The 27,689-nt window shown below is 38.0% G+C and overlaps 1 protein-coding gene across 2 annotated transcripts in view; it reads left to right on the forward strand.

The window, feature by feature from the left end:
- The window catches only part of LOC117423613 (UDP-GlcNAc:betaGal beta-1,3-N-acetylglucosaminyltransferase-like protein 1), a 96,408-nt gene that overhangs the window by 12,464 nt on the left and 56,255 nt on the right, over positions 1–27,689 (forward strand). For both annotated transcript variants that reach the window (XM_058989888.1, XM_058989889.1), the window contains exon 3: positions 14,344–14,439. In XM_058989888.1, coding sequence (XP_058845871.1) covers positions 14,344–14,439 — 96 coding nt within the window. The remainder of the gene's footprint in view (positions 1–14,343; positions 14,440–27,689) is intronic.

Genomic DNA, 27,689 nt, shown 5'->3' on the forward strand with positions numbered 1-27,689 from the left:
ACCACCACACAATAAATCAACTACCCGCTGCACACGGAAAGTCTAAAAGTGAAAAAATCTAAAATGATTTTGCAGGATGGTGTGATGATGCCAAAGAGGGTGAGGCTGCAGTATGAAGCTTCTCTAGAACGCCCAACTTGTGTAAGTCTATATTTCAACTCCAGGTTGATTTTACACATTAGAGGAGTCAATTCAATGTCACTGTTGTTCTTTTTATTTTAAAGCTATGGCATACAGCCCTATTGTGAGAGCAGTCAACATTTTAGAGAAGAATAGTTTGAACTGTAAAAACTGTGTAGTACATTATTTTTAAAAGCACATTGATTTAAAAGGGGGCCCAGATTCACATCAAGTTCACATCTGATTGGATTTGATGATGCCGCTTCCCATTAGATTATTGACTCCCCTAGGTTATGCCTTTGTAACCTATGGGAATGCCAGAGCCACTCCATTGCTCCCTGTGGAATACAGGGACAGTCAGGACTCAGTCCCACTCTGACTTTGTTCCTTTACCAGGTGAACCACTCTGTGACCCCATAAAATCTTTTTATTACGGGGTACATTGGTAAAAATATAAAGATCATTCGCTATCTCTTTGTGTGTGCATGGTGGGTTTAAAGAGCAACCTGTGAACCGCATCCTTTTTGTTGCAGCTAGTTTTGTGAAGAAATTATTCAAATCCACTGCCAACTTTGGGAGCTTCCACTGAGGTTTCCATTGGTGCTGGTTGCTGCCGAGCCCAGCTGAAGACACTGCTTCTCAGGAAGGATTTTTTTTTTTTATTTTACAGGGAGACAAACCAAAGTACTCCCTTAGTCTAATCAAACCAGAACTGCAGAGTTAGTAACTCCCAAAAGAAGCAGCTGTAAGGGAGATTTACATTCACTCCCGTGTTCCTTTACTGTGCTGTCCTCAACAGTCATCTATTTCTCAGCTTGCTGTTTGCAATGATTAGTGTTAGTTTTAACTGCGGGTGTCACACAGCACCAAACTACATTAACACACCAGTTGTGTGAAGCCACCCTGCTCTTGGGCTGTTTAAAAGCTTCCCAGAGGACAATTTATACATTTCCAAGCATCTACTTCCTCAGATTAAACCTTAGGACACTAATGCAGCACATCTTGGAGGCATTCCAAAAGCCATTTAGAACAACGTGGCTTCTCTTCTGGGTAATGTTTAGAAACCTTCAGCTTGAAGGTTAGTTCCTGTAGGACTTCTTCTGTGTAATTGGTGGTACTCCAAGGACCAAATGTCTGTCTAATCATTTGAAACCGTACTTAGGCAGGCAGCACGGCTATTGTTTTGTATTGTTATTGGGGTTTTTTTTTCTTGAAAGGATATTACAGAACAAGAGCATGCTAAACAAAAGGTGGTGTTTAGGATTTCATGTTTCTTATACAAGGAAAAATAAAATAGAAAAAAAAAATAAGGATTTGGTGAGAAATGGCAGATGAAACGACACAGCAGACATATAAAAGCAAATGAAGAATTATAAACATTTAAAATACACAACTAACTAACTAATAAAATAACAACACATAATACACAAACACCATAGAACAGCCACAAAACAGCCAGTGTCCTTTCCCGACGTTCTTATATGATCTCTGCTGCTCACACAGGCAGGGTAGATGAATCCGTAGCAACCCTTAATCAGAGGCAGCAGAAACAGGTGTGTGATGACCCAGTGAGGCGCTATGACGCGCAGAGAACACTTGCAATGATGTTGTTATTGTTTGAATGAGAATTGAAAAGAAACAAAACAAATAATAAAAAATACTCTTATTGCCACCTGTTACCCCAGAACAGCCAGTGTCATTGCCAGATGTTCTTACATAATTACACAAAATACATTCATGTTACAAAACATAGAAACAGGCGACTTGAGAGTACTAAGACCTTAATTGTTGTTGTTTTCTGGCAGTTCAGTGTTAAAAAATGTTTTTATTCCTTTAAAAAAATAGGTGTTACTGTAGTATTTTATTTTTTTTTAATAATTTCCTGGACACCAGGATAGAAATCCTGCTCTCCTAAAGGGTTCGTATTGTGTACTCCAGTCAAACATCTTTGTTTCAGTCTGCCAAAGTGTTGATACAGAAGCAGCTGAATTTCATAAACTTTAGACCTAATGTTTCTGTAACAGCGTTTTTTTTTTAGCAATAAGAATGACAATTGTAAAATAAAAAAAACGGACTCTTCCTGTTTTAAAACTTTTATTACACTTCTTAGCAAAACCTCTTAAAAATGACACTCTGTTTAGAAAAGGGGCCCCGAAATTTGTAAAACCCGAATGGTGTAAAACTCCCAGAGCCCAACGCAGAGGATGTGAAGTGGTGCAGTTTTCCCACCATTTGAATAAACTAATAAAGGAGAATATAAGGACCCCAAGTGATCCATTCTCAGATGACCCTCAGAGCCAATAACAAATTGGATTGAGGCCCACAGAATGGAGTGTCCTGACCCACGCATGAGCTGGATAAATTGTATTTATCCATAATTACAGTAGAAAACTAAAACAAAATAGACAGTGAAACCCATTATACGGTTAAGTTTATCACAAACTAGCTTTCAAGTCCACACATGCCCCTTATTTTCGTGTAAGTCTAATAAAAATATTAAGTAAGACCGTTGTAAAGCCACAGGCAATCGACTTTAAATGAGGGTTGAGTATTGAACTGATTACAATTGAAACCATATTGCAACTTTTGTCTTGACAATGTGTTATACTGATACAAAGCCTTGATGAATTGCATTGTTTACATTCACTCTGGGATTTCTTAAAGGAAGTAAATGCAGTAGTTTAGTTTTAAACACCTGATTGATAATGTTATGTGCAGAATACAAAAACGTAGGAGATTGATTTGGCACCAGAAAACATGTCTAAACTAGCAGAAACTTGGTAGGGTAAACACATTATCTGTGTTTGGTATTTTCTGTCATTGAAAGAACAGTGCTTTAAATGTGTGTATAGAATTGTGCAAATGTTATTTTAAGACTGTGAAAGGTTAGCAGATGTTTTGTACTTAAACTATAAGTTTTCCAGCAAGAGAGACTAAACCCCTTGCTATTTCTCTAGTATATATAAGATTTTCTTTATTAAATAAGCGTTTTACAGTAATTACATTACATTAATCTACAAAGGGTTGATGACCTTAAGATCTGGATTTTGCTACACTGGGATTATTGTGCTATTTATTAAAGCACAAAGGGACCCTTCAGGGGAACAGCTAACTAAATTAAGTATGATTTTGTCAGGTTGTCATTCATCCAAAATAGTGTTAACTAAGTCAAGCTGGTCTTGTGCACAAGCACAGTGCAGCCATAGGTCAAGACAAACAAGGTCGCAGCATCTGGAGATGTTATAGGAACTGCTTCAAACTTGATACTTTTAATTGGCGCATCTATTTCCCCAAAAAATAGTTCTGTTGCGATGCTGTCTTGTTGCGTTTGGTATCTTATTATTATTATTATTATTATTATTATTATTATTATTATTATTATTATTATTATTATTATTATTATTTATTTCTAAGCAGATGCCCTTACGACTTACAATTGTTACAAAATATCACAGTACGAAGTATCACATTACAAAATATCACATTACAGATAAGAGCAGTAAAGTACAATAAAATCATAGCAAAATAAGAGCTGAAAAATAGAGGTTACAGTAAATAATTACATGTAAGAGCAGGTTCGACTAAGAGCAGTTAACTTATAGTAAAAATATTTGCTTATACAAGTGAAGTCCAGAGCGATTCATCAATCAGTGAGTGTTTAATTGAGACTTGCAAAAGTAATCCAAAAGTTACCTTACTTGAATGCACCCAACAAAAGTATAGTACAGGCGTAAATCTCAAAAAATAGATGGAAAGCAGGTAGAAATAGACATTTGTGGAGTTCAGCATTGCAGAGAAAGTGAGAGTCTATTTCTAATTGAGGCTTCCAAAATAAAAGCCATGTTGATCAATAACAGATTAATCAATTAATTGCTACATTCCTAGCAATCACATCTAAAGTAAACCCATATGCATATGAGCCTATTAAAAATTGGCAGCATTTGAAGGCTCTTTTTAACTTTTGTTATACTTAAATATAAAACATCAATAATAAATACAATTAAATATTTTTTTTACTCAAATGCAAAAACACCCAAACACATTGTCAGCTGTTAATAAAAGCCTACAGTGCCACAAGTACATTTTATTCAATGTTTACATTGTTTAAAACATTTTTCACTGATATTGGTAACGTGCCTCTGATAACAAAATATTGGCATCGAAAAGAGGTCATTTAAGAAAGCAAAGATCTAGTAAACAGATTACCAGCTACAGGGAGGAAAGTGTATTTGGAAATTGGACATGTGCCAGTATCCAAAATGCATTCATAGGTCTTTCAGCAGTTTAATTGAAGAAGATTGTGATAACCAAGGCTTTACGATCCATTTCCATAACATAGTGCAACATTGTAGATAAAAATAAATCAATAAAAGTGATGCTTCCTGTTACTTATTGCTTCATATGCTGTAGGTCATGAGGTCAAATTGATTGAACTATGGGTATTTCTGAACATGTCGTAACTGTGGGTGCCTTCTTTACCAGCTGCAGCCTCATTATTCAAATATTTCAAGTGAGTTTGTACATCGTTTTATGTAGGCAGCACAGATTACGAACTCAGAGGTGTGCTTAACGCTGTCATGCATGACATATTAAAAATAGCTGACAAAAGTAGTTTTGGACACTTAATAAATATGTATTTCTCCATTGCTTTGTAGGGGGGAAAAAATTGCGTCCTCATATATGGTCATCATGCATTTGTGTTTTCCTTATGTCCCTGTAGAAAGACTAGCCTTCCCCATATGAGTCTGCCATGCATGAAAAGGTTACAATATTTTTTACACCTTGTCGTAAGTATCATTTGACCTACTATTTGATCTAGGTTTTTTATTATTATTATTATTTTTTTTTCTGTGCTTTTCATGGCAATTAAAAAAAAAAATCATCAGAAAGGTGTCAAATAAATTGCCAGGAAACACACTTAAAGGTAACTAGAAGAAACTTGTTGCAATGAAAGTGATTATTTTAGAAATCTATACGATGTTAGCTGTCATTCTCAATGGTGCTGCATTATTTAAGGGTCGTTATTTAGATCTAGCATTCAGCTAAATTCACTGCTGGCTCTGGACCTCTGACTTCCTTGTGTTTAATTTCCTCATTTCAAACTATACTGTACTGTACTAAACACTATGCTATATGCTCCACCGAAATGATTGCAATCATCATTACAATTGAAAGCAGTTTAAGTTATTCTTAAAAATCCATGCACGGTAAGATTTTTTCTGTTCAGGCTGTGTGTGACTAGTCAGTGCCAATTGCAGTCAATAATAGAGTCCAGTATTCAGTTTCCTAGTTGATTTCTATTACAGACTTTGTCTTCAAGTTCTCCTTGCCGACCTTTTCCATCAGATGGGACCATTTTCACTCTTCTCCTCATTGTGAATGAAAACATTACACACCTGAGACTTTTAACAGTGACCGTCTATCTCCTATCTATTTATATTACTGTGTGGTTCAATTGCACTGCTTTTAGTGCTCTAGAAATTACTTTAGCTGCAAGTTGCGACTGGTATTTTAAGAGCAGGTGTGTCTCATTGTGGCAGATTTTTTGGTCTTCATGAAGACAGAGCTTTTTTTAGGTAGCAGTTTCAAGCAAAGATCACAGGCTCTTGGAAGAAAAAGTACAACATGTGCTCATTATGCAAAGATGCCTTGCACATCAAAACTGCAAGGATTACAAATGATCAAAACTATGAGGCAACAACAGCAGCAGCAGCAACAATGCTAGGTCAAAGCAGTCTTTGGGAGGTCCAGGTTTGGGCAGTGGTTTGTGGTTCTTAGTCCATAGTCCATGGAGCTGCTGGCATTGCACACTGATGCAAAACAATCTATACTGTTATGGGTCCAAATGACTAAGATCCAAAGGGTCACTGTACTAGCCTTTCACTTCTGGAAGCCTGTGTGCCAACTAACACAGCCACCAGTGAGCAGTAGTTTGTATATTAAAAGGTTGGGCATGGGTACTGCTCTCATATCCCCAAGAAGTACTGAGGATCAGTGGGAAGCTACTTAGGTGCTCATTTTGCTATCCGTGCTCTGTGGAGAAATAAGTGTCTCAAGTGTCCAGGTCACCCAAGATCTTCCATGAGATTCAGAATTCAAACTATGCAAATGTTAGATAATAATCAAAATACACTGAATCACATTTGTTTTGTTCAAACTGGTCTTTTAATCGGAAACGCCCTGTTTTCGACATTTTAGATATGCTTCATTCACCTGTGCTTCAGGCATAACCATACTGTTAGGATTAGATAGCTGAAGCACTGCAAGCAACGTCTCCCTGATAAAGTTATAGGAAACCTGTCATACAGGACTTGCATGCTCTCACAATGTCTGGATCAACGTGTTGTTCTATTTTATTCCCCTTGTGTTCTCTTTGCAAATTCCAATTTCTGGTGAAGAGGTCTGATGCAGGTTATCTGGGATAATGGGCTGTTTTATAACCAATCAGTCTGCGTTAGTGTCTTCTTCCCATATGTATATAATTAATCATATTTTAAAAGTCACAATATATGTAAACCACGAAAGAAAATTATAAGTTTGTGTGATAAAAGGAGGAGTGAATGTGGAGAGGTATTGCCAATAAACTGTTAGTGATCCATGTATTTGAGTAAAATGCTATTCAGTTGAATCTTTCATTACCATTTCTAGTAAAGAAATAGAAATTTGTAATCACCTAACACTGTAGTTAACTACACATTCCAGTCAGTTTCATTTTAATTTTTGTTCTCTAAAGGGAAGTTGGAGGCACTATTTATAATTTATATTACTTCTTATATTACTTGGAGGTATGCAATGTTCATACCATTACTATATAAGAAAATCCATGCACAGTTACATAGACTCTGCTTAGCATACAGTATGTTGGATAGGGGATCCTCAACTGCTTAGGGCTCTTCTTGTTTTGTGCATTTCATGCAGATTTAGTCCTTGTTTTAAGGATCGTCTGGGTTAGATTCTGAAAGCTATTTACTCCAAATCATCATTAGCATGGTTCTTTCAGAAAGGCAAAATGCACACAGTAAAATTAACAAACCAGAAATAAACAACCCAGACTAAGGGTTCTAAGTAAGTTGTCCTCAGTTGTTGTTGTTTTGTATTCGTTTTAGAATTATTGTAATTGGCATTTGGATTAAAAAGCTTTGAGAATCTAGACCATTGTATCTGTTTGATTCTCACTGATGCAAAACATAAATACACACTTTTGTTGTTTTGGGAGTAAAGTAAAAAAAAAAAATGAACATATGATTTCAATGTGGCTGGACACAGGGGAGCTGTATAAAAAAAGACTCCCAGATTTTTGACAAATTCAGTCCTGCTCTTTATGCTTAAACTTTAAGGGTGCATGATGAATTGCTTAAAATCAAAGTTTAGCTATCAAGGGAATAGTTTAATATCAAACCAAGACAAAAATGTGGTTTCACATTTCAGAGGATAATTTTATCCATTTGCCAACACCAACCCAGAACTTCTGAAATGGGAATGAAATATGCAAAATGAAGAATTATTCGGACACACAGGGCTTTATTGTAATCTCGGTAATGGCACAACCAACTCATCCACTAGAAGTGTGCTCTAAATATTCAGAATAAAGCTATAATAATACTTAACTCATTTCAAAACTAAAAATAAATGATGAAGGCATTAGCCAATACTTTTTTTCTGTTTTGTAGTTTGAAGTTTGAAGTTGGGAGAAGTAAAAAGGAAACAGGAAAGTGTTTTTGTTGGAAACCTATCTGCAGAACTTGTCGAGAGAGAACAGATTTAGAGTGTTCGTACCCAGTGTATTGTGCTCTGAAGGGACTATTAACATAAAGGTAAGTGAAAAGGGGAGCACACTGACTCAAGAAGTCTGGACAATAAGCATGCATTACATGTTGGCACAAAGGTTAAAGGGGACCACACACTCCCCTACTGTTAAATCAACACCTTATTTTCCTGCAGAACAAAAAATAAATCTGTGGGGTATTTTTCTATGTATGAACTTGTCCTCTTTACCTCCTCTGAGGGACTGAACTGTTGCTTAACCCAAAGCCTTTCCTTGTGCTGCTGTATGACGTTTTGTGAAGCTTTTGCTACAGTATTCTAACAGGACGCTAAATATTGGTTTTGTACAGACATGACATGGCTGTGCACATGCATTTGGTAGTTTTGGCAGTGAACCGCGACAAGATGTAGTTCTTAATGTTTAATAAAGACAGCTCTTAATAGAGATTAAACCATTAATCTAACTTTTGCTGATTTAACTTTTTTTCTTCTTTGACTTGAGGAAACATGACTGAAGGTCAGTGAATGTACAACTTTGGTTATATATTTTCAGTTGGATGGGATAAAGCCACTTTTTTCAAGAAGCTGATTAAACATTTGCTTTGGTAAACACGCTAGTCCTGAGGTGTAACTCTTTCTGTGCAAAAGGGAGCAGCATTTCAAAAGTGGGTAAAACATCACATTACAAAAATAACTTTTTAGGTTAAAGGTTTAGTAGAAAACAGTGTTGTTTTAGGAACCTACAGCCTTAATGAATCCTGCAGAGTCAATTCTTACAAGACGTCATTGCTCTTAATGTAAATGTATACCAAGGTGCACTAACATCTGACTGACTGAGCTATTGAAGGCTATATCTTGGCTGAACTATTTGTCCAGATTTGATGAATATATGCATAGGAATTTTTTTATGAAATGCTATATCCAGTGGATGTCGGTTTAGGTGACCTGTACATATACACCCTTGTCCAGACTAAGGGTTGCTGCATTGCTGAACTGAACTCGATTGAACAGACACACCATCTGTTTTGGGAGCTTGCTGTCTGGTTATGTTGTCCACTGGCACATAACGCTGTAGGTGCTACAATTCCAGAACAGAGTGTCCTATTATGTGCCCCGTCCATTGCCTTCAACCAATATTTGTTCTGGTCGATTTCGAGGCTGACTGAAGTTGTAGTGACTTGGCGTCAGGTTTTCATTGTGCATTTTTCCCACACTAGCCAGCCAGCCAGCCTGTAACCACCTGGATTGTCTCTGACTCTGGTGCTGGATTAGAGTTGAGACTGTAGTCTGTCTGCAGAGAAGAGTTAACACAAGCAGGGTTGCAAGTAAGCTCTGCCTAGGCATAATCCATACTTGCAATGATTTAGATTGCTAGGATTGTAATATATGCAAGTGTATGACATTGCCAGAGCTGTCCTTAGAATAAAGGGGGATTCAACCATAAAATCCAACACCCGCAGTATTTACCCCTTCTATAGTGACTCACTTTCCAGTGTTTTAAATGAAGGGCTACTATTACAAACCATGCTGCTAATGCTTTGCTAATGTACATTGGAGTACAATGCAATTTTGTTTTTAGCATTGAATATATGGTAATACATTTATAGTGGCTTGCTAAGCAATTAGTTCCAAATACACTTGCCCAGAATGACCCAATCTGAATATTTTGCAGAGTCATCTGATTTGGAATAGTCAAGCAGACAGGCATATTATACTGTCTGAATCAATTTTGCAATGCCTTCCATCTTTGTATTTTTTTTAAGGAATCTATAAATAGACACAGTTATGCAGAGAAGTTCATATTAGCAAGACAAATAAAGCCACCAACATCTGTGCGCCTGGCACGCGAGGTTCGTCTATAAAAGAGATAGCTACACAGGCACAGATGGCATCCTGAAGTGGGTTCAAAACTTGATTTCCTTTGTGCTAATAAAAGACTTGTCTGAATTAAAACATGTTGCTGCTTGTTCAAAGTCCCAGTTAAAGTACAGCTCTGGCCGAATGTTTTGCGTCACCCTATAGAACTAATATGAACTAATTTTGCTTCATAAAGTGGAGTGAAACCTGCTGATTAATATTACGTTAACATACTGAATTACATACCGCTTTGCAGTTTTCCATATACTTAATGAAAAACTGCCAAAAAAATAAATAAAAAAATGACATTTTGAAATCTAACATGGAATACTGTACTACTATGGCTTCCAGTAGACTTTTGCAATATCATTTTGTAATCTTTGATTACATGATGATAAATAAAATATCTAAATTATGTTTATATTTTTATTATGTCTCAATCCTAAAGTTCTAGGTGATGCAAAACATTTGGCAATAGCTGTATACAGTAGTTTCTTTAAAAAGGTTACCCAACAGTGGCATCATTTTTGTGCTAATAGAGATCGAATAGATTAATAATGACAATTGAAATTGTGTGGGCTGATTGATTTCTTCCCTGATGGATCAGTAGTTACTTTGTAGATGTTTGCCATTGTTTGTGTGACACAGTGGTCCTTATATTCCCTGCTGCAGTCTCAGATAAAGATGCTTAATATACCGCACAGACAATCATGTGACACGTCATGTGGCTACTGTGGCTACTGTAATAAAGTGGCAAGATGTGTGGTAACAAAATGGGCTTCAGTATGTTTAATTTCAGGGTAGTAATGCAAATGGAGGTTGTTCAAATGTACTGTACACAGATGCTCATGAATTATCCAGTACAGATAATGTTAAAAAACACTGTTATAAAGTGTAATAGGTCACCCAGTATCTATCCGTAACTGGGTTAAACTGGCAGAAGTAGTACAATTTGAAAATAACTGACAATTTCTCACAAAAAAACTAAGTAAAATCGTGAATAGGAAAAAAATAAAAACAATATTTGTGTAGTAATACTAAAAATCTTTTTTTTTTTAAATGAAATGACAAACATTTTGACTATGTTATCAAGTGGTTTTATTAGTTACAGCGCCTTTATTAATTTGTGCAACAGTTAATAGGAAAATTATGGATTAGTCAAGGTAAAAATGTCAAAAAGCATGGCAATCATACTGAAACAATCACATGTTTTGTGGTAAGGAAATTGCCTTCATTTCTACTTTATTTCTACATTTCTATAAAAACACAGCAACAACAATTAAAAATGTTTTTAAACTGGGTCCCTATGGGTTCACTAAATTAGTAAAAATACACTTCAGGGTTCATATCTTTAACATTAACCATAAAGATCTCTTGATTGATATGGTTATTTTGAGAAGGCCTCACTGTGACCCGGTTTTCCTGTTGACCCAGTGAACTTGTCTTTTGCGATGTCCTGGAACAAGGGGAACTGTCTGTGTCAGGGTGCCAGTTAACACAGGAGTGTTGAGGAGACGGCCTGTTATTTGATGTCTGCTTTCAAAGCCAGGCAGCCTCTGGGAAATATTTTGATTAAACTTGCATTAGTCTGTATTAGCCAGGGCGGACAAATAAACAAAAACATGATTCCTTTTGAAATCGTTACACAAAAAACAAACAAACAAAAAAAAAACATGGAAATAAAATAGGATAAGGAAATTATTTTTAATAAAAAACATATCTGGTCGAATTATGCGTAAAAACTGGAAAGATGATTACAGACATGTCTGAGGACCCCTTGCGGTTTGCTGTACGTTATTAAAAACTGTTTTTACTAGGTCCTGTTTTTGGTTTGGTTGGTTTACTTTTAAAATACTCTCTTTTTTTTAAAGTAGGTCTTGTGCTGTGAAATTTATAATGCATGACATAAAATAATATGTATGTTATGTCACTGTTCGTTATGCAGCACCCATCCCCTAAGAATTACAGTCAAATAGATTACAAAAAAGTAAATAAGTAACAAATTGGGAAGTATAAGTAGGAAAAAGACAAGTTTCTAGATTTTGGATATATAGGTCATATATATCCGTCAGACATCCCACCTATCAATCCACCAGAATACCAAAATCGGTTATTGGGCAAATTAACCAATAACATTGAATGGGCATGAATGCAATTCAAGCCCACTAAATCAAGGAGCATCTCTATAATTAAAGGCAAAGTAGTCGATAAAACATTCTTCATTAATGGTGAGGCAATACCAACAATGTCTGAGAAGCCAGTGAAGAGTCTTGGGAGATGGTACGACGGGGATCTAAAGGACACAGTTCGTGAGGGAGAAGTTAGACAACAAGCAGTGGAAAGGTTGAAGAGCATAGACAGCTGCGCTCTACCAGGCAAACTAAAACTCTGGTGCTTTCAGTTTGGTCTGCTGCCGAGGTTGCTGTGGCCACTGACTGTGTACGAGGTTTCTTTGACAACAGTAGAGAAGCTGGAAGCTCAGTTCATACATCAGGAAATGGTTTGGGAGTTCCACGCTGCCTCAGCAGAGTGGGACTTTATGGTAAAGGAATACTGCAGCTACCAGTCTCCGCTCTAACCGAGGAGTTTAAGTGCGCCAAGGTCAGACGGGAAATGACATTAGTAGAGTCACGCGACAAATGCGTAAGGGAGGCAGCACCTGAGTTGAAAACTGGAAGAAAGTGGGTGGCAAAGAAAGCTGTGGAAGATGCAAAGGCTGCCCTTCGAATTAGTGATATCATGGGGCAAGTTCAGCATGGAAGAGGGGGTCTTGGTCTCAGTTCAGCTCCTCCTACATGGCACAAGGCAGCCCCAGCTCAAAGGAGGAAGCTGGTAGTCAACGAGGTGCAAAAGCAGGAGGAGAGGATGAGGTGTATAAAGGCCATTTCCCAGGCCAAGCAGGGAGAATGGATGAGATGGGAGAGTGTGGAACAACGCAAGATTGGCTGGCAAGACCTATGGTCAATGGAACAGAGCAGGATCAGTTTCCTCATCAGGTCAACATATGATGTTCTCCCATCACCACAGAACCTAAACCTCTGGGTAGGAGAGGATCCCACATGTCCTTTGTGTTCATCACCTGCAACATTAAGGCACATTTTGACAGGATGTAAGGTGGCTCTTAGCCAAGGACGGTTTACTTGGCACCAGGTGCTGCAATGTTTGGCCTTAGCATTGGAAGACAAGCGTAACATGACCAATAAGTTGCCACCTGTTCCATCAAAACATTACACACAAAAGACAACATTCCTCCACCCAGGAGAGCAACCACCAAGAAAAGGTGTTAAAACCAATCCCTGCCCAGGACAACTGGAAGCTGCTAGAGACTGGAAAATGCTGGCAGATGTTGGTCAACGGCTTATTTTTCCACCTGAGATTGCCACCACTAACCTTTGACCAGATATTGTCTTGTGGTCTGGATCAGCACGCCTTGTTCACCTGGTAGAGTTAACAGTGCCATGGGAGGATGCTGTAGATGAGGCGTATGAGAGGAAGAAACTTCGGTATGCTCAACTAGCCACTGAAGCGGAACAGCGAGGATGGAGAGTCCGGGTTTACCCAGTGGAAGTGGGTTGTCGAGGATTTGTGGCACACTCTACAACCCGGTTTCTCAGAGACGTCGGATTCAGTGGCCAAGAGTTGCGTCGCACAGTGAAGAACTTATCTGAAGCAGCAGAGAGGAGCAGCAACTGGCTGTGGTTGAGACGGAAAGATTCTGGCCGGGGATCTCAAGCACAATAGAAAGAAAGAAACACTGATGTACAGGTAAGTAAGATGGGCTGAGTTGAGTGGGGGACGGAGGGGGGTGATGCTGGGACGCCAGAATCACTGTCGAGCCCTCTTGAGGTGTCGTGGGCTAGTGGACGAAATAATGAGGATGGAAGGTGCCCACTTGAAGACCCCAGAGATGTACCCTACTTAGCTCAATCCAGACGGTTGTCATGCTGATGCGCTGGGGAGGCCGCACTGTGGTTGATCCCCGGAGCCAGCATCGCAGCCGTTGTGTGTGCTGATGCACCAGGGAGGCAAAATAAGCTGATCCCTGGAGCCAGCATTACACTTCAGCCATTAACACCAGACAGAAGGATATCTACATCATCATATGGAAGGAAACGTAAATGGATGGAGACACATATGGATCACATTAGTTTACTGTAAAGCTACGTCTTAGTTGGTGCTTATCTTGGTGAGAGCCGAGTTCAAATCAGCATGAAGTTTTAACATCTACTCTCGTGTAATGGAAATAATAATAATAATAATAATAATAATAATAATAATAATACAGAATTGACAGCAATTGTCTCTGCACTGCAAATCTCAAAAGAAACCAGAGCAGAAACTAATCAAATCTCATCATGGTGAGTCATACAGTCATGGGAGCGCAGGTTCACGTCCTGACTGTGCGAAGTGGGTGTTAAAGAGGAAACTGGCTTGCTCATGGGATCGGAGGACACCTTTTGAACCTTCAGTTCTCCTGAGCTGTGTGGGGAACTGCTGCAGTGAGGGGAAAAAAATAATTGGGCATTCTAAATTAAATAAATAAATAAATAAATAGCTTACAAGGCAGTTATCAAAGCATTTTAATTTGTTTGTTTTTTGTAGATTATTGGTTGCCAGGTCAGGAGGGAGCCTGAAGGATCCACTGAGCGCTACACCCGATGGATGAATGGACTGACTCAATCACAGCTTCTGACGCAGGTAAGGCACCATTTCAGTGTGTCACCGCTGTGGTGAATTGATGAGACTGATAAAGAATGCATTGCGACATACAAGCTTCCTTGCCTATACTAGTGTTTGCCATGTACAAACCAAAAGGTATAGATTATATGGATAATCCCAGAGGGGTTGAGGGGATTTATAATATAAATATCTATGGAGAAGGTAGATCGTCTAAGAAAATAAAATATGTTTATGGTGATGTTATATAAATCGGCAATAAAAAGTAATAGAAAACCTGAAAAAATATTCCACAAATATGTATTCTTCCCGGAATGCATGTGGAGTGAGCAAAAAAATAATAATAATAATTGGCTCTGGTATTTCCTGAAAGAGGAAATCCAACATGTCTTTCCCTCGCTGTTTTAGTGCTACTTGCTTTGCAAACTGATACACACAGATAGTATAACACTCTCTTCGCTGTGATTCACTCCTCACTTATAAAGTTGTCCATGGTTTGGTCCTCCCTGTTCAAAGGAACTTCTTGCAGTCTCATACTGTAGTTTGAGTTAAACCAATGATGTGCTCTTGAAAATCCGATTTGGGCGTTTAGCAGTCGTGCCCCTTTTGTATGGAACTCACCTCAAAGTTCTGAAACAGGTGATGTTTTCGTCATGGTAGAGTTATAGCTTGGTAGTGCTGCACAGAACGATAATCCGATTATTCGGATTGAGCTGACAATCAGATGAGGGTCATTGTTGTCTATTGGGCTAATTTACCATTCAAAAAGAAACAGCTGCTTGGATTTGTGGTGATTGCTGCTTTTCTTAGACTGTGGACAACAGGAATCATCAGCTCCAAGGAGGAGGTTTTTCAGTTGTTTCACTTGGAATGGTAAATTAGCCCCGTCAACACCAGTGACCCTCATCTGTGGTGAGCTTAGCCGAATAATGGAATAACCGGTTTGTGCAGCTCTAGTGTTTAACTAGTTTTTTTGAAAAGCGTATTTTGCTGCTCAGTCTTCTGTTCACTGGTATAGTTTATGGCTGTAAATTGACAGATGTGGATATTCTTTAATAGTAACCACCTTCAGCCATTGGTTTCTGACTTCACTACGACTACACCTAAACAGAGTTAGAAACCAACTTACTGCATGGGGCATGTTACAGCAAAATACAAATACAAATAGAAAACTGACCTTGTTTAGTTTTCCATATTATACAATGCCATAATTGGCATTATTTTTCCTTAGTGGGATGGTACCGAATTGAAGTTTTGGCATCGGGGAGTCTGTTTGCCTTACGTCAGCCTCAGTTTCAAACTGAAGCAGCAACTTTGGCAAAAACAAACCCTGATTAGCAAGAACACAGCTCAGCTGGCAGAAAAGGAATTGAATTGGCAGAGGCCAATAATGACTCACTGTGGTGAATACTTAAATACTAAGGCAAAACATTTTGAAATGTTCTTCATTTCCGCCTAAAAATTCTATTTTTGGGTTACTATTTTTTTTATAGAAATATGTAAGGCTTACCTCTTTTCTGTGTGTAAGGCAGTCATGACTTTGAAATGGAGTGTAATGTATATACTAGTTTGCTTAACGTAATTCAGTGACTGAATCATTAAAGTGACCTGTTGTCAATGATTCATGGTCTTGCATTAACATACTTGGTGCCCAAAACTATACAGATTGCAGTTCACATGCCAATGTTCAATCAGTCAAGTCAGTTTCAGTGAATTTATGTCAATGCAGCCTTGGGGCATTTTGTAGATGGATTGTAGATGTATCTGCGTGAAGTATTACAACTAATGCAGTATTCCCAGCTTGGTTAGAACTTAAATACATGTAGTTTCTGCATTGTTTGCATTTAATAATGGCTATAACTGATTATCAGTAGCAGTTGTACTGTACGTGTATGCAAACGATCCTGGAGTCTTCCCTTTGCCTATATTTCCTGTAGAGTAAATGGACCATTCCCTGCTCAACAGTAAGAAGTCTGTCCGTTTCCACTCCCTCAAAATGCTTTGGTTGACCATCAGAGCACTAGCGTGACCGTTTTAAACTGTCCTATCAACAATGAGATTGCACAAAGATTGTATGCCTGTTTTATAGCTGCCACCAACACTGCTTTCTGCAAATATTGTACAGTTTGCATTGCAGCAAAATAAGTCTGCAGACGTTTACCATTTAAGCCATCAGTGCTTACAACAAGTAGCTTAAAGTATGCATAGAACTGACTTTCATGTTTTTACCTCTGTGACTGGATATTCCAAGTGATTGTACAATAAGCAGGGACAAAATGGTGGCCATGCTCAGAAGCAGTAGCCCCCTTAGTTGGAAAGTAAGTGCATTTTATAAATGAAAGTTCCGTTCCATATCTGTGCAGTTCACTCATCCCCTGGAACCGGGTAGGTGCCCACTGCAATTCGAGGGCAGTGTGCAGCCACCTCTAGAACAGCAAACACATATTACACGGTCACAGCTCTCCACATGGGCCGGAAAGCCAGGCAGCCGCAGTCCACCAGGAAGGAAGTGTCCCACATCTGGCTGACTGATGTAGCGTTTGGTCATGTGCCACATGCACACGGTTTTTCGGATGTGGGCGGATTTAACCCCATGCACGCTGCCCACAGTTTTATTGCAACATTGTTTCTTTTTCATGATGACTGACAAGTAATATGCCCACCTCCACTCCAGCTATCTCTGAGTTATTTAGGTAGAATCCTCATCTCTGAGGGACTAAACAGACAGCTAGATTCTAGATTGTGGTATTGGTATTGGTATAGCGCCATTAAACAAATAAATAATACAGATTCATAAAGCTGGGTTAAAACCACCTCTTATTAGAGGTGACAGTGCAAACCTGGATGTTAAACATAAATCAGCAAGTACAAAAACTACACTTTGAGATAAGGACCCAGCAAGCCAGCCAATGATGACACATATACATGTTTACTGAAGTAAATTGTTGTCTTTTCGCGAGTAATGTTTTCGTGTAGCTAAGCACCCCGAATAGACTCAGGAAACGGGGGCAGGATGCATGCGGCATATGTGCTGCACTGCAGTGACTTGAACCGAGCAGATCGTTTATTTAAAGATTTGTACAGGGTTTGTACTCGGCTCTTGTTTGCGCCGTCAAACGCAATTATAGTTGCACTGATGCAGTCAGTGAAAAATTACATGAGGTAAATTAATAGGACTGGGGTTTAACTATCTAATGTAAACTAAGTCAATAAACTCCCTTCTTTCCTGTATAGCTATTTCTTGTTCTTTTCAGTAGCTGCGATGCTTACAGCCAGAAAAACCCAATACAAATACACATATTCCCATAAAAAAGCATTAGCTACCTTGAAAATAATCATTCAAAAATAATATGTTAATACAAAAAAAAGGACTAATTCCTTATCTTAACATCGTGTGTACACAGCCTACAACTCAGTCACATCTTGGAATGACTCTACAAACTACTTAAGGAAACTAGCTAAAGTTTGTTTTTCCATTGATGCAGCTGTGTACAGCTGTTCTCTATGCAGCCTTTGAAAGGGTTAAAAAGTTTTGGCATGCTCACACAATGCATGCTGCCTCAGTGTGTCTGTGCAAGGCCAGCTAGAGTAAGCAGGTAGCATACACGCATCTGAACTTTACAAGCTGAACTTTTCCTGAATCTGCTCACGCTCACTGGCCAAAGCTATGGCTTCAACACAGCTGCTTTGTTTTTCCTTGGAGTATAAAATCAGCTCTTTATGCTGCGATTTATGTATCCCTTGATTTCTGCTGTTCAAACCGAGGCTGCACGACAAAAAAATCTCTTTCGCCCACTGGCTGCCTTCTTCCAGATCATAAAATGTCCCCCTCTATATTTTCTTTGGAATTGGAAAAAAAAAATCGGATCGCCCCCAGATCTCGCCTTGAGTTTGGGCTGCTCCCTGAGAACAATGAAGGTCTTTCTGAAGCAGTGGTGGTAGATCAATGGATTTTTTGAGACCTCCAGGAAGAAAGACATTTTTCTTCGCCTTCTGTCATATGTCGTGTATTTAGTTTTGTTTTTTCACAGTGCTGCTGAACTGATGCCAATTTGTTTTAGAGCCCGGTGACACAGCTGTGTGTTCTCCTGGCCTGCTTCTCCGCACGTGGGTAGATAAAAGTAGCCATTTCCTGTTCGCCTGGAGTGTGCGAGATTAACACAATGGTTTATTGTGGCCTGGTGGTATCTAGATAGTTAAAAAAAACTGACAGATAAAGTGTAAATATGTAGGAAGAGGGGACAATGACAGAGGGGACAGTATTTTCATACTGTGTTGGTATTAAAACTGAGTTTATTGGGACACGAATCAATAAAAATAATAAACTGTAACTTAATTTTTATATATCCGTTTAAACTTACTGACATTTTTTCAGACTCGTTCGATTGACATGCTGTTCTAGCTTATATTGAGACACATATATATTCTATTCTTCAAGGTAATAAGTTTGTACTATAATGGTATCACAATGATTTTTTCAGACGTTTATATATGGGCTAATCTAATCTCCCAAAGCAGTTTAAAAAAAAAAAAAAAAAAGTCCCTATTCCTTTAAAACTGTACTTACCATTTCCTGTTGATGCAATATAGTGCTTTAACAGTACGCCAGTCACCTTACTTTGTAATTATTCATATTTCATAAGTCTCCACTTTCCCTATGGTCTGTGGTCTGCAGGGGCTGCAGATCGACCCATTCCTTCTGTCTTGAGACCCACAGTGACAGGGGATTTCCCAGCCAATTGCGTGTTTGGGAACTGCGAGATTCACTGCGTCTCTGTGTTCTGGTTTCGAGAGGAGGGATTTTTATAAAAAGCAGTGGGGCCAAACCCACAGCTTTCTGATCTCCAAACCAACCACTTAAAGGCATTCAGAATTCCATGAAATCGCCGTGGTCAGCTGGGTATTGATCTAATAACTAGCTAGAAGTAAAATCTAAGGAATTCAGACATGAGATTTCTTTTATCTGAAGTACAATAAATATTTTTTTCAGATTAAATTTGAACCACTGAAATCGCCCTTTACCGTGTTCCATTTATATACCTAACCAAAAGTTTAGCAACACTTGACTTCAGCATGTTGCATTTACAAAGTATTGAATTTGTGTGTCATGTCGCTGATGTGCTATGACAGAGGTAATGAAAGTCACACCTGCAGTACTGCAAAACAGTTTAGAATATGCACTGCCTAAAAGAGTACAGTATATGACTCTATAATGCACCCTGACACCTTAATAGATCTGACAGTGAGCTAGCTTATTTGTGTCAGAAGCATAATGCTCCACTTATTTTCTACCAGTGCCCCACTAGGCAATTATAATTAGACTTGCTATAGTAAATGAGCACATGTTCAATTACAGCCATTAGTCAAACCTGGTACAGGGCAGTCAAAAAAAAACCCAAGTGGAGTCTTGAGTAGAGTGTATGGAGACCTGTTCTGTTGGTCAATTAGTCCAGTTGGTAGCTATCTAAAATTATTTGCAATTTCAAAAGCGTAACGTGTTGACTAACCCACGTTTTCTTTTTAATTGCATGGCGTGTGTATTTGTGACACTGTGAGTCGCATGGTATCGTGACCTGCAGAAGACCTGGCTCATGAGCCCGCTGTGGTTGTGGTGGGATGGTGACAGGAAGGAAGGAGGTTAGAGCCGAGTTGAAGAAGCGCTGTTAATACACAACGCGCTGATGCAAACCAGTTTGAGGCAGTTTTGTGTTAAAGGGATCTTCAGCACAGGAACCTGCATTGCAATGATGTACCAGACCTTTTTTTTTTTTGCTAGTGGACCAAATTAATTCTTGGAGTTTAGTAGGGGCTATAATTATGGAACAATTTTAGCCCCGGAAGATTGTATTCTTTTGCTATGCAGTGTTTTTGCTGGCAAATTTGTTCAAGGAATTTGTCTCTCAATTCTGTTGTATTCTACTTTTTTCTACTAGTTTTTAAATGTTAATAAAGTTGTATTGGGTATATATATATAATATATATATATATTTGTTTTCAATGGCTTTGCTGCATATTTCATTGGTATTAGTATGTATTTTTTCAAAACTGTGTTATACAGAGATAGATTAATTTTTTTATTGTCCCTGATTCCAGCAAACTCTGGTGAGCTAGAGACCATCCAAGAGTTGGGAATTGGAACAAATACAGTATTTATTGTCCTCTTACTGGGGATTTCAATGGTACTGTTTAGACTCCTGAACCAGCACGACCAGTTGAAAACCAGAAAATCACTAGATCTGTCCGGTGCTGGAATATTCATCTGGGGTTTATGAATGTCCCCTGTCCTTGGAACTTGACAAGTTTTCATTCATATGCTACGTTCCTTACATCATCACAATTCTGTAAAAACAAACAAACAAAAAAACTGTACCTGTGACAATACAGCTTTGCTACCATAACAGGGATTTATGTTCAGGTCCTACTGTATTTATCTGTAAACAATTCATACATTTCCTGTTGAATACACTGGTATAACCAGAAAGACATGAATCAATTGACAGTTTAAGACTTGCTTGCTCACTTCACTGTGGAATCAGGGACAATAGAAATATCAGAACATACTTGGCACAAAGTATGAACTGATAGCAACCTGTAAATTCTTGTGCCTATAGCCACCCTGGTAAGAAGCTGTTTTTTTTTCTTTTTTGAACTTCGAATCGCAGTCCCTTGTTTTTAGTCTAAGTACCCCTGTTGTCGATATCTTGACTTTTAATTCTCAACAGATTAAAGTATGCATTTATTAAGAAACCTGAGCTGATTTGTTGCTCTAAGCTTGTACTGTGTGGAAGTCTGCTTCATAGTATCAAAATAAATTCACCTCTGTCAAAAGCCCTCCTCTTTCTGTCACTGATTGTTTACTTGACTGAAACAGGGCTCCTTATTGGCTGTTTATATGATTGCAGGCTTGTTTCAATACATTTTTATCATCTGTCAAAAGCCTTCCTTCCGTATCATTGAGTGGTCTAGCAGGAGAATCAGGCTTTGTAATTGGTTGTACCGACTGTCGAAAGAACAGGGGGGAAAAAAAACAAACAAATATCAACACATTTAAAGTATATAATACCATTTTAACCCCCTCTTTATTTTTTGTGACGTGTGCTATCATTTTGAATGCAGTCCATGTTTCTCTTGGGTTCTGTTCACTCCACCCACTACTGTACCTGCTACTGTATCACAAAGCAAAGTTGAAATGATTACCTGTATTACATGATTTCTCAAGAATCAGGAACAAGACAAACACATGCCTGCAAGGAAGATGGAAGCCAGTTAAACACAGCAAAATAAAAAAAAACAGCATAGAAAGTCAGTTAAAAATGCTGTTTAAAATGACATTAGTAGCTACCGGTGCTTGTACTTCAAATGCTCTGAAGAACCAACGACAATGCTGAATGATCCATAAATGTTGTCTTCTTAGCACATTAAATATAATTTAATAAAGAAGTGCTTTATGTGATACATCAAACATGCTGTTCCCTAGCACAGATACCATGTGGTTGAACTGTACGTTGCCAAAAATGAAATGTTTTATTTTTTATAAAACTCAATGCAGCTACCGTTTTAATCCCCTCTTAACCTTTTTGTCCTTGTAAGAATGCTTGTTTTGTGAGTGCTTTGCAAAGCCAGAGTCCATAGAGGAAATGCCATGCTGCCCTACAGTAGTCACACAGGGGCATTGCCTGTAATCAAGCAATATTGTACAAGAAGGTGTGTGATAGTTATGATAGTTAGAACAGTAGGACTTACAAATATTATCATGGGCAAGAATCCACTTGGATAAACATTGACTTACAAGTTTTGCTCAGCGCTGGTTGGCTGTTTGTTGAAACAGAGGGATGCAGGAATAAAAAAAATAAAACAGTATAAGAATAACAAAAATATTGAATGTTGTCCATGATTTTAAAGACATCTGTAGTAGCTTGCCTCCATTTTCTCTGTTCGCACAGGACTAGAAATGCTTAGGTTAGTACTGGGTTCGCCCTTTTAGTTACATTTATTGCCTGAAGAAATTTGGGTATGGAATCTGTGAAGGTCTGTATCATACCAGTGTTGTAAGAGAATATATATATTTTTTATGTAAATGATTATGATAATCACATTTAAATATTTACAAAGACACACTGTTTTTTTAAAGTCACCAATTAATTAGGTATCATAGTTTTTTCAGAAATTATTTGAAGTAACATGAAAATCCATAGAAAATATGATTATAATTATTGCTTTCCTCACCTGTAACCATTAACAGACCAAACCTTTTATTAAGTTGTTATGTCAATGTCACACATCAGAGCATTTCTCTTTTTTGTCAGTTTGACAGTATTTTACTTACCAATATTAAGAACACCTGGGGATCCTTCAGATCACAAACAAAACCCCATTCAGGACATCAGTGGAACAAAATTGTGTTCCTACTATACGTTATTCTCTATAGCGATACAGCTGACCAGGTCACCTGCTTGAAAGAAATATACCTGCAAAGTGGGTTCAAAACAGAGGCATCACAACAGTATCTCAGCCACTTTACACTATTCTCTTCATCAACCTTTTGCCTTTAATGAAAACGAGAATAAAGGTTTGTTATGAATCGAAACAGTTGTAGTTGAACTTATATATTAACAATAAAGCAGTATATGATATAGGAAAAAAGTAGATCTTCATCCTGTTTATAAACATGTAAAAATGTTTGACTTATACCCCAAATTTTGATGCTCCCAATAACTGGAACTAAATTATTGTAGAGAGATTCTATTAGATTCTTTTGTTGTTTGATCAACACAAACCACAGTCCCAGTGACAGAACATTAGTATTTTCACACTGCCTGTCATTTTACTTGATTGTGTTGCCGTGAATGATTGATTGATTGCTGCAGGACTGGAAACAGGATGTGGAACTGGTGACTGTTGTCTCCATTAAAAACAGTGGCAGTTAAGAAAAGCATATACTGTCTGTGTTAGGTGTGGCATCATCTCAGATTTAACAATGTTATTGGACCCAATCTCTGTTGTGGAGTGTGAATGTCATTTTCTCATTAAAAAAGGATACCAATTTTCTGGTTATTAAACACAAAAGCAGGTCATTTCTCTTGGACTTTCATTTGTCAGTCTGAGGCGATTTCCTTGGAACTATTAACATAGATTTCAGAATGGCCAATCAGAACAGCCGGTTGGTGTTACGTATGCAATGACACATCGTAAAGAAACCTCCTCATGACATTGGCTGAGTGTTCACATGATTAATAATTATAATATTTGTTTAATGCAATAATTATTTAAAAAAATAAGCTGTCGGTTCTGGTGCTGCAGGTAGAAGATTGAGGATGGAGTTAGGATGAAAGGGCAGAAAGCTGAATTCAGCTGTACCTGCTGAATTACATTAGGCCTAGATGTGAAGGCCCTGCATGGTGTGTAAAACTGTCACTTCAGGTAGGAGTATATATGGCATGGTCAACAGGTTCTGTTATATTGCCAGCAGATTTTGGAGAATTGCCAGGCTGTGAATCTGTCTTACGGAAAGCCTAGGCTGTTTCAACAGCTGTGAGTTATCTTGATTCAGCCCGCTTTTGAGCGCTGCTCAAATCCAAGGACTGAGGAGAAATATGGGTTTCATTACAGTAACCATGGAACAATTTGTGGTTTGACCTGGGGTTAGCTGTAGGCCTTGGCTTTCACAGGTATTGTTATTATGGGGGTGGATGAGGGGGTGGATCTTTTCAGCTCAAGGCATGAGAATTTTCTTTAAAAAATAAATAGCAATCACATAAATATAAAAAGAATGCTTTTAAATCGCACCATTAACTTACACTGCTGTTATGTTCCACTCTTTGAGCGCTGTGTGCTTCACTCGCAAATAAAAAGGAATTCAAACACCCTTTTCCCATTTATTGCAAACAAATGTTTCTCATATAAGATGCTGTAATTAGAAAGAGTTTGGCTGTTTTGGGGGGTTTTTTTTTATTATTTTTTACACACAAAGTGGAAACATTTTTGTGCAATCTTGGCATTGGTTAAAGTCTGGTCCCCTGTTCTCTTCCTGATGGCTTTAGCATCTGTACAGCCAGTCAGCTGTTCCAAGCACAAACTTAACACCTTAGCAGTAAGAAAAGAATGGGCTGCTACTTCAGGTCACAACTATTAAATATGTCTTAAAGCGGGTAATAAAATGTGCAGTGTTGATGTTTACAAGAATTAAACTATTGCTCTGCTAATTAAACTAAGATGTTGTATACTTGACAATTTGTGTCTAAACCTGACGTTTGCTTGCCACAGACCAATTTTCACATGTCCATTTTAGATGAGTAGCTGTACTTTATAAAGGCTTATAATTCCTATGTGAACTCACACTGTTGGCTGTTCAGTTGATTTAAATGGTGCTGGACCTAAATACCAACACCATTTAAAATAATTGAAATCGGCATGGAGTTATGTTTTGATTTACTAACAAATCTAGCATGTTTCCTAGCAATTACAGAACAGTACTGTCAACTCAGCACAGTTTTAATTAACTACCAAGATAATTCAAGTATGCAGATTGAGTGTAATATAAAATAAGCACAATGCGCTAGATTATCAAAGCTCTTTCCTCCAAATTATCATTTGCAAGATTTTTTTTTTCCCATAAAGGAAAAATGCACCCAATAAAGTTACCAACCTTTGGGGGCCTGTAAGTAGCCTTCGTTTCCCTTTCTCATTTTAGAATTGCAACCGGTGTTTTTCCTTTCATAAAGAAATAGCACTAATGACAGTTTAAAGGAAATGGCTTTAAGAATCTGGCACAATGTTCTGCTTTAATATTTAGCATGTGATATTGCATTTCTTGCTGTACTCACTGATTATTACCTGGTGTGAATCCATGGTTATGATAGCAAAGGGAAGCTGTGCATAAAGAATGTCAAAGTTTGTCTAAGCTTTAGAACTACAGCTGATACTAACACCAAGAATCATTCAATCTCTAACACAGTAACATATGTAAATATTATCAGGGGCTCAGTGACCGAATACTCGGTCTTAAAGTTAACACAGTAACAATCATCCGTTGTTTATTGATATCCTGATCAATCACACACACTCTTTCCAGACAGACGTGGGTGGAACTCAAGGGAAACTAGCTTATCATATTTATTCTAGTATTTTAAAAAAGCAATCTGATATGGTCCCACAGAATTACTTAGATCAACAGAATCTGAAAACGGAGGCTTGGAAAACATCACTTTGAGCGACTCTGTGTCAACAAAGAAATATATGTTATTACAGACATTTGTCTTTGTTATACAGTGCCTGCCCTGTTTTCTGTACAGAAGCAAGTTGATACTGGTTAATGTCAATAATTAATCCTAGGCAGCAGTTCTATGGTACAGGAAGTGGCCTGATCTGTGCAATAACCTGAATCATACCCATTATTCAAAACATCAAGTAAAATGGAGCCTGATCAGAGCCTTCTACTTTTCTGCTTCTGTTCAATTAGCGAACTCTGATTAAAGCGAGCAGACCATGTTTTGTCTGCTTTGCATGACAGGAATGCATTAATCAGTGAATAGGATTATGAAAAAAATGTTATGAACCAGAAACTTAAAACATTGGTACAAATTGCAACACATTTGTATCCCTGCATTCCCAGCTTGTAACTTTCCTTTCTTGGGTCCCTTGAAAGTAATCAAGTCCGGATCTAGTGAATGCACAAACAAGTGTGTGTAACCAATCAGAAAAGCCAGGTATCACTTTATATAAATTACTGCAACATAGCTGGCCCCGAATTTCCACAGTGGGCAAGTTGCCCGTGTGATACATTGCCTGTGATTTGCCCATAGGGAAGAATATAGGCCAGTATAATGACTGCATTTAATTGGAAAATACTATGAAGAAATATTTAATAGCAAATAATTGTCCTACATTGCACACTTACAACTGTGTAGCAATATGAGTTTTAGTGATAAAACACAATGTTTTTTACTGCAGTGTCGAGGGAGGATAGTACTTTCCACTGAAGAATCCCATAAAACAAAAGCTTATGAAGACTCTTTTTTCTTCTGCTTTGACGTTGTTTGGAGTTACAATAAAATATTTCTATATTGTGCTGTCTTCTGTAATCAAGAACTGAACTGTTAGGACCTTTACACTACGACTTATTTAAGGTGGTATTGCAGAATAATGTTGTAGGTTTTAGTAGTGGAAAACATGCTTTTTTTCTTCAATCATTTACCATTACACAGAACCCACCTAACAAGGGCTGTGTGCAATCCTCAGAAATGACATTGAAGCTACAGAATGCCAAGAAAAAAAAAAAAAAAAGATTGACAGAATTTTGGCTATGTGCCACTTGTTAACAGTCACTGTATGGCAAAACAGAATCCGTTATACACTGATACCCTCAACAGCTCTATCTAGCTGTACTGTAATGTGAAATGAACTGGTGTTAACATGACTTGTTAGGCAAGAACAGCTTGCAATCACAGAGTGCTGTTTCACAAAGAAAACCCTGATCTTCCAAAGAACGAGAACATTGCATTCTGATGACAGAGGCTGCAAAGTGACCCCATCCTAACAAGCAATAATTGTGCAAATTAAGCATTGTTAATTATGTGGCGTAATCCTAATTTGCCCCTGGATCTCGATTTGCAGACAGGACGTGTCATTGCACTATAGAGATAAAGCACTAATGAGTACAAGCAGGAAGAATTGGCCTGTGGTTCAGCAATAGGGTCTTCTTTGTTTCCAGCGAGCTGTCCAAATTAAAGCGCCACTTGCACATGGTTTATTAAGTTTGTTAAGGGGGGTTGGGGGGGTTATAGCAGGTTGAGAGCAAGTATCCGAATTTGCTCAGTATCCTGCAACCCTGAAGCAAGTTTTATATCCATAGTACAAAGATGCAGAACATTTGGAAAAGATGGGAATTTTGCCTGCAGGCGATGGTACACTTTTGATGCTGATTTCCACCATATTGATTTTCTTGCTTCTGTTTCCCATTTGCATTGTAAATAATAATTGACCTGAACTCTAATGCAGTCGTGAGCCAAAATGATCCTTTTCTTCTTCTTTCTTTCTTCGAAAGTCAGAATATTCCAATTCAGTCAATCTGAAATAGCTACATCACTTGGTACTGCTGCTGTACCCTTGAGCAAGGTACTTTACCTAGATTGCTCCAGTAAAAAAAAAAAAAACCAACTGTATAAATGGGTAATTGTATGTAAAAAAATATAATGTGATATCTTGTAACAATTGTAAGTCGCCCTGGATAAGGGCGTCAGCTAAGAAATAAATAATATAAAATAAGTTCCTAG

This window comes from Acipenser ruthenus, chromosome 17, assembly GCF_902713425.1.
Source record: "Acipenser ruthenus chromosome 17, fAciRut3.2 maternal haplotype, whole genome shotgun sequence".
Taxonomy (NCBI): domain Eukaryota; kingdom Metazoa; phylum Chordata; class Actinopteri; order Acipenseriformes; family Acipenseridae; genus Acipenser; species Acipenser ruthenus.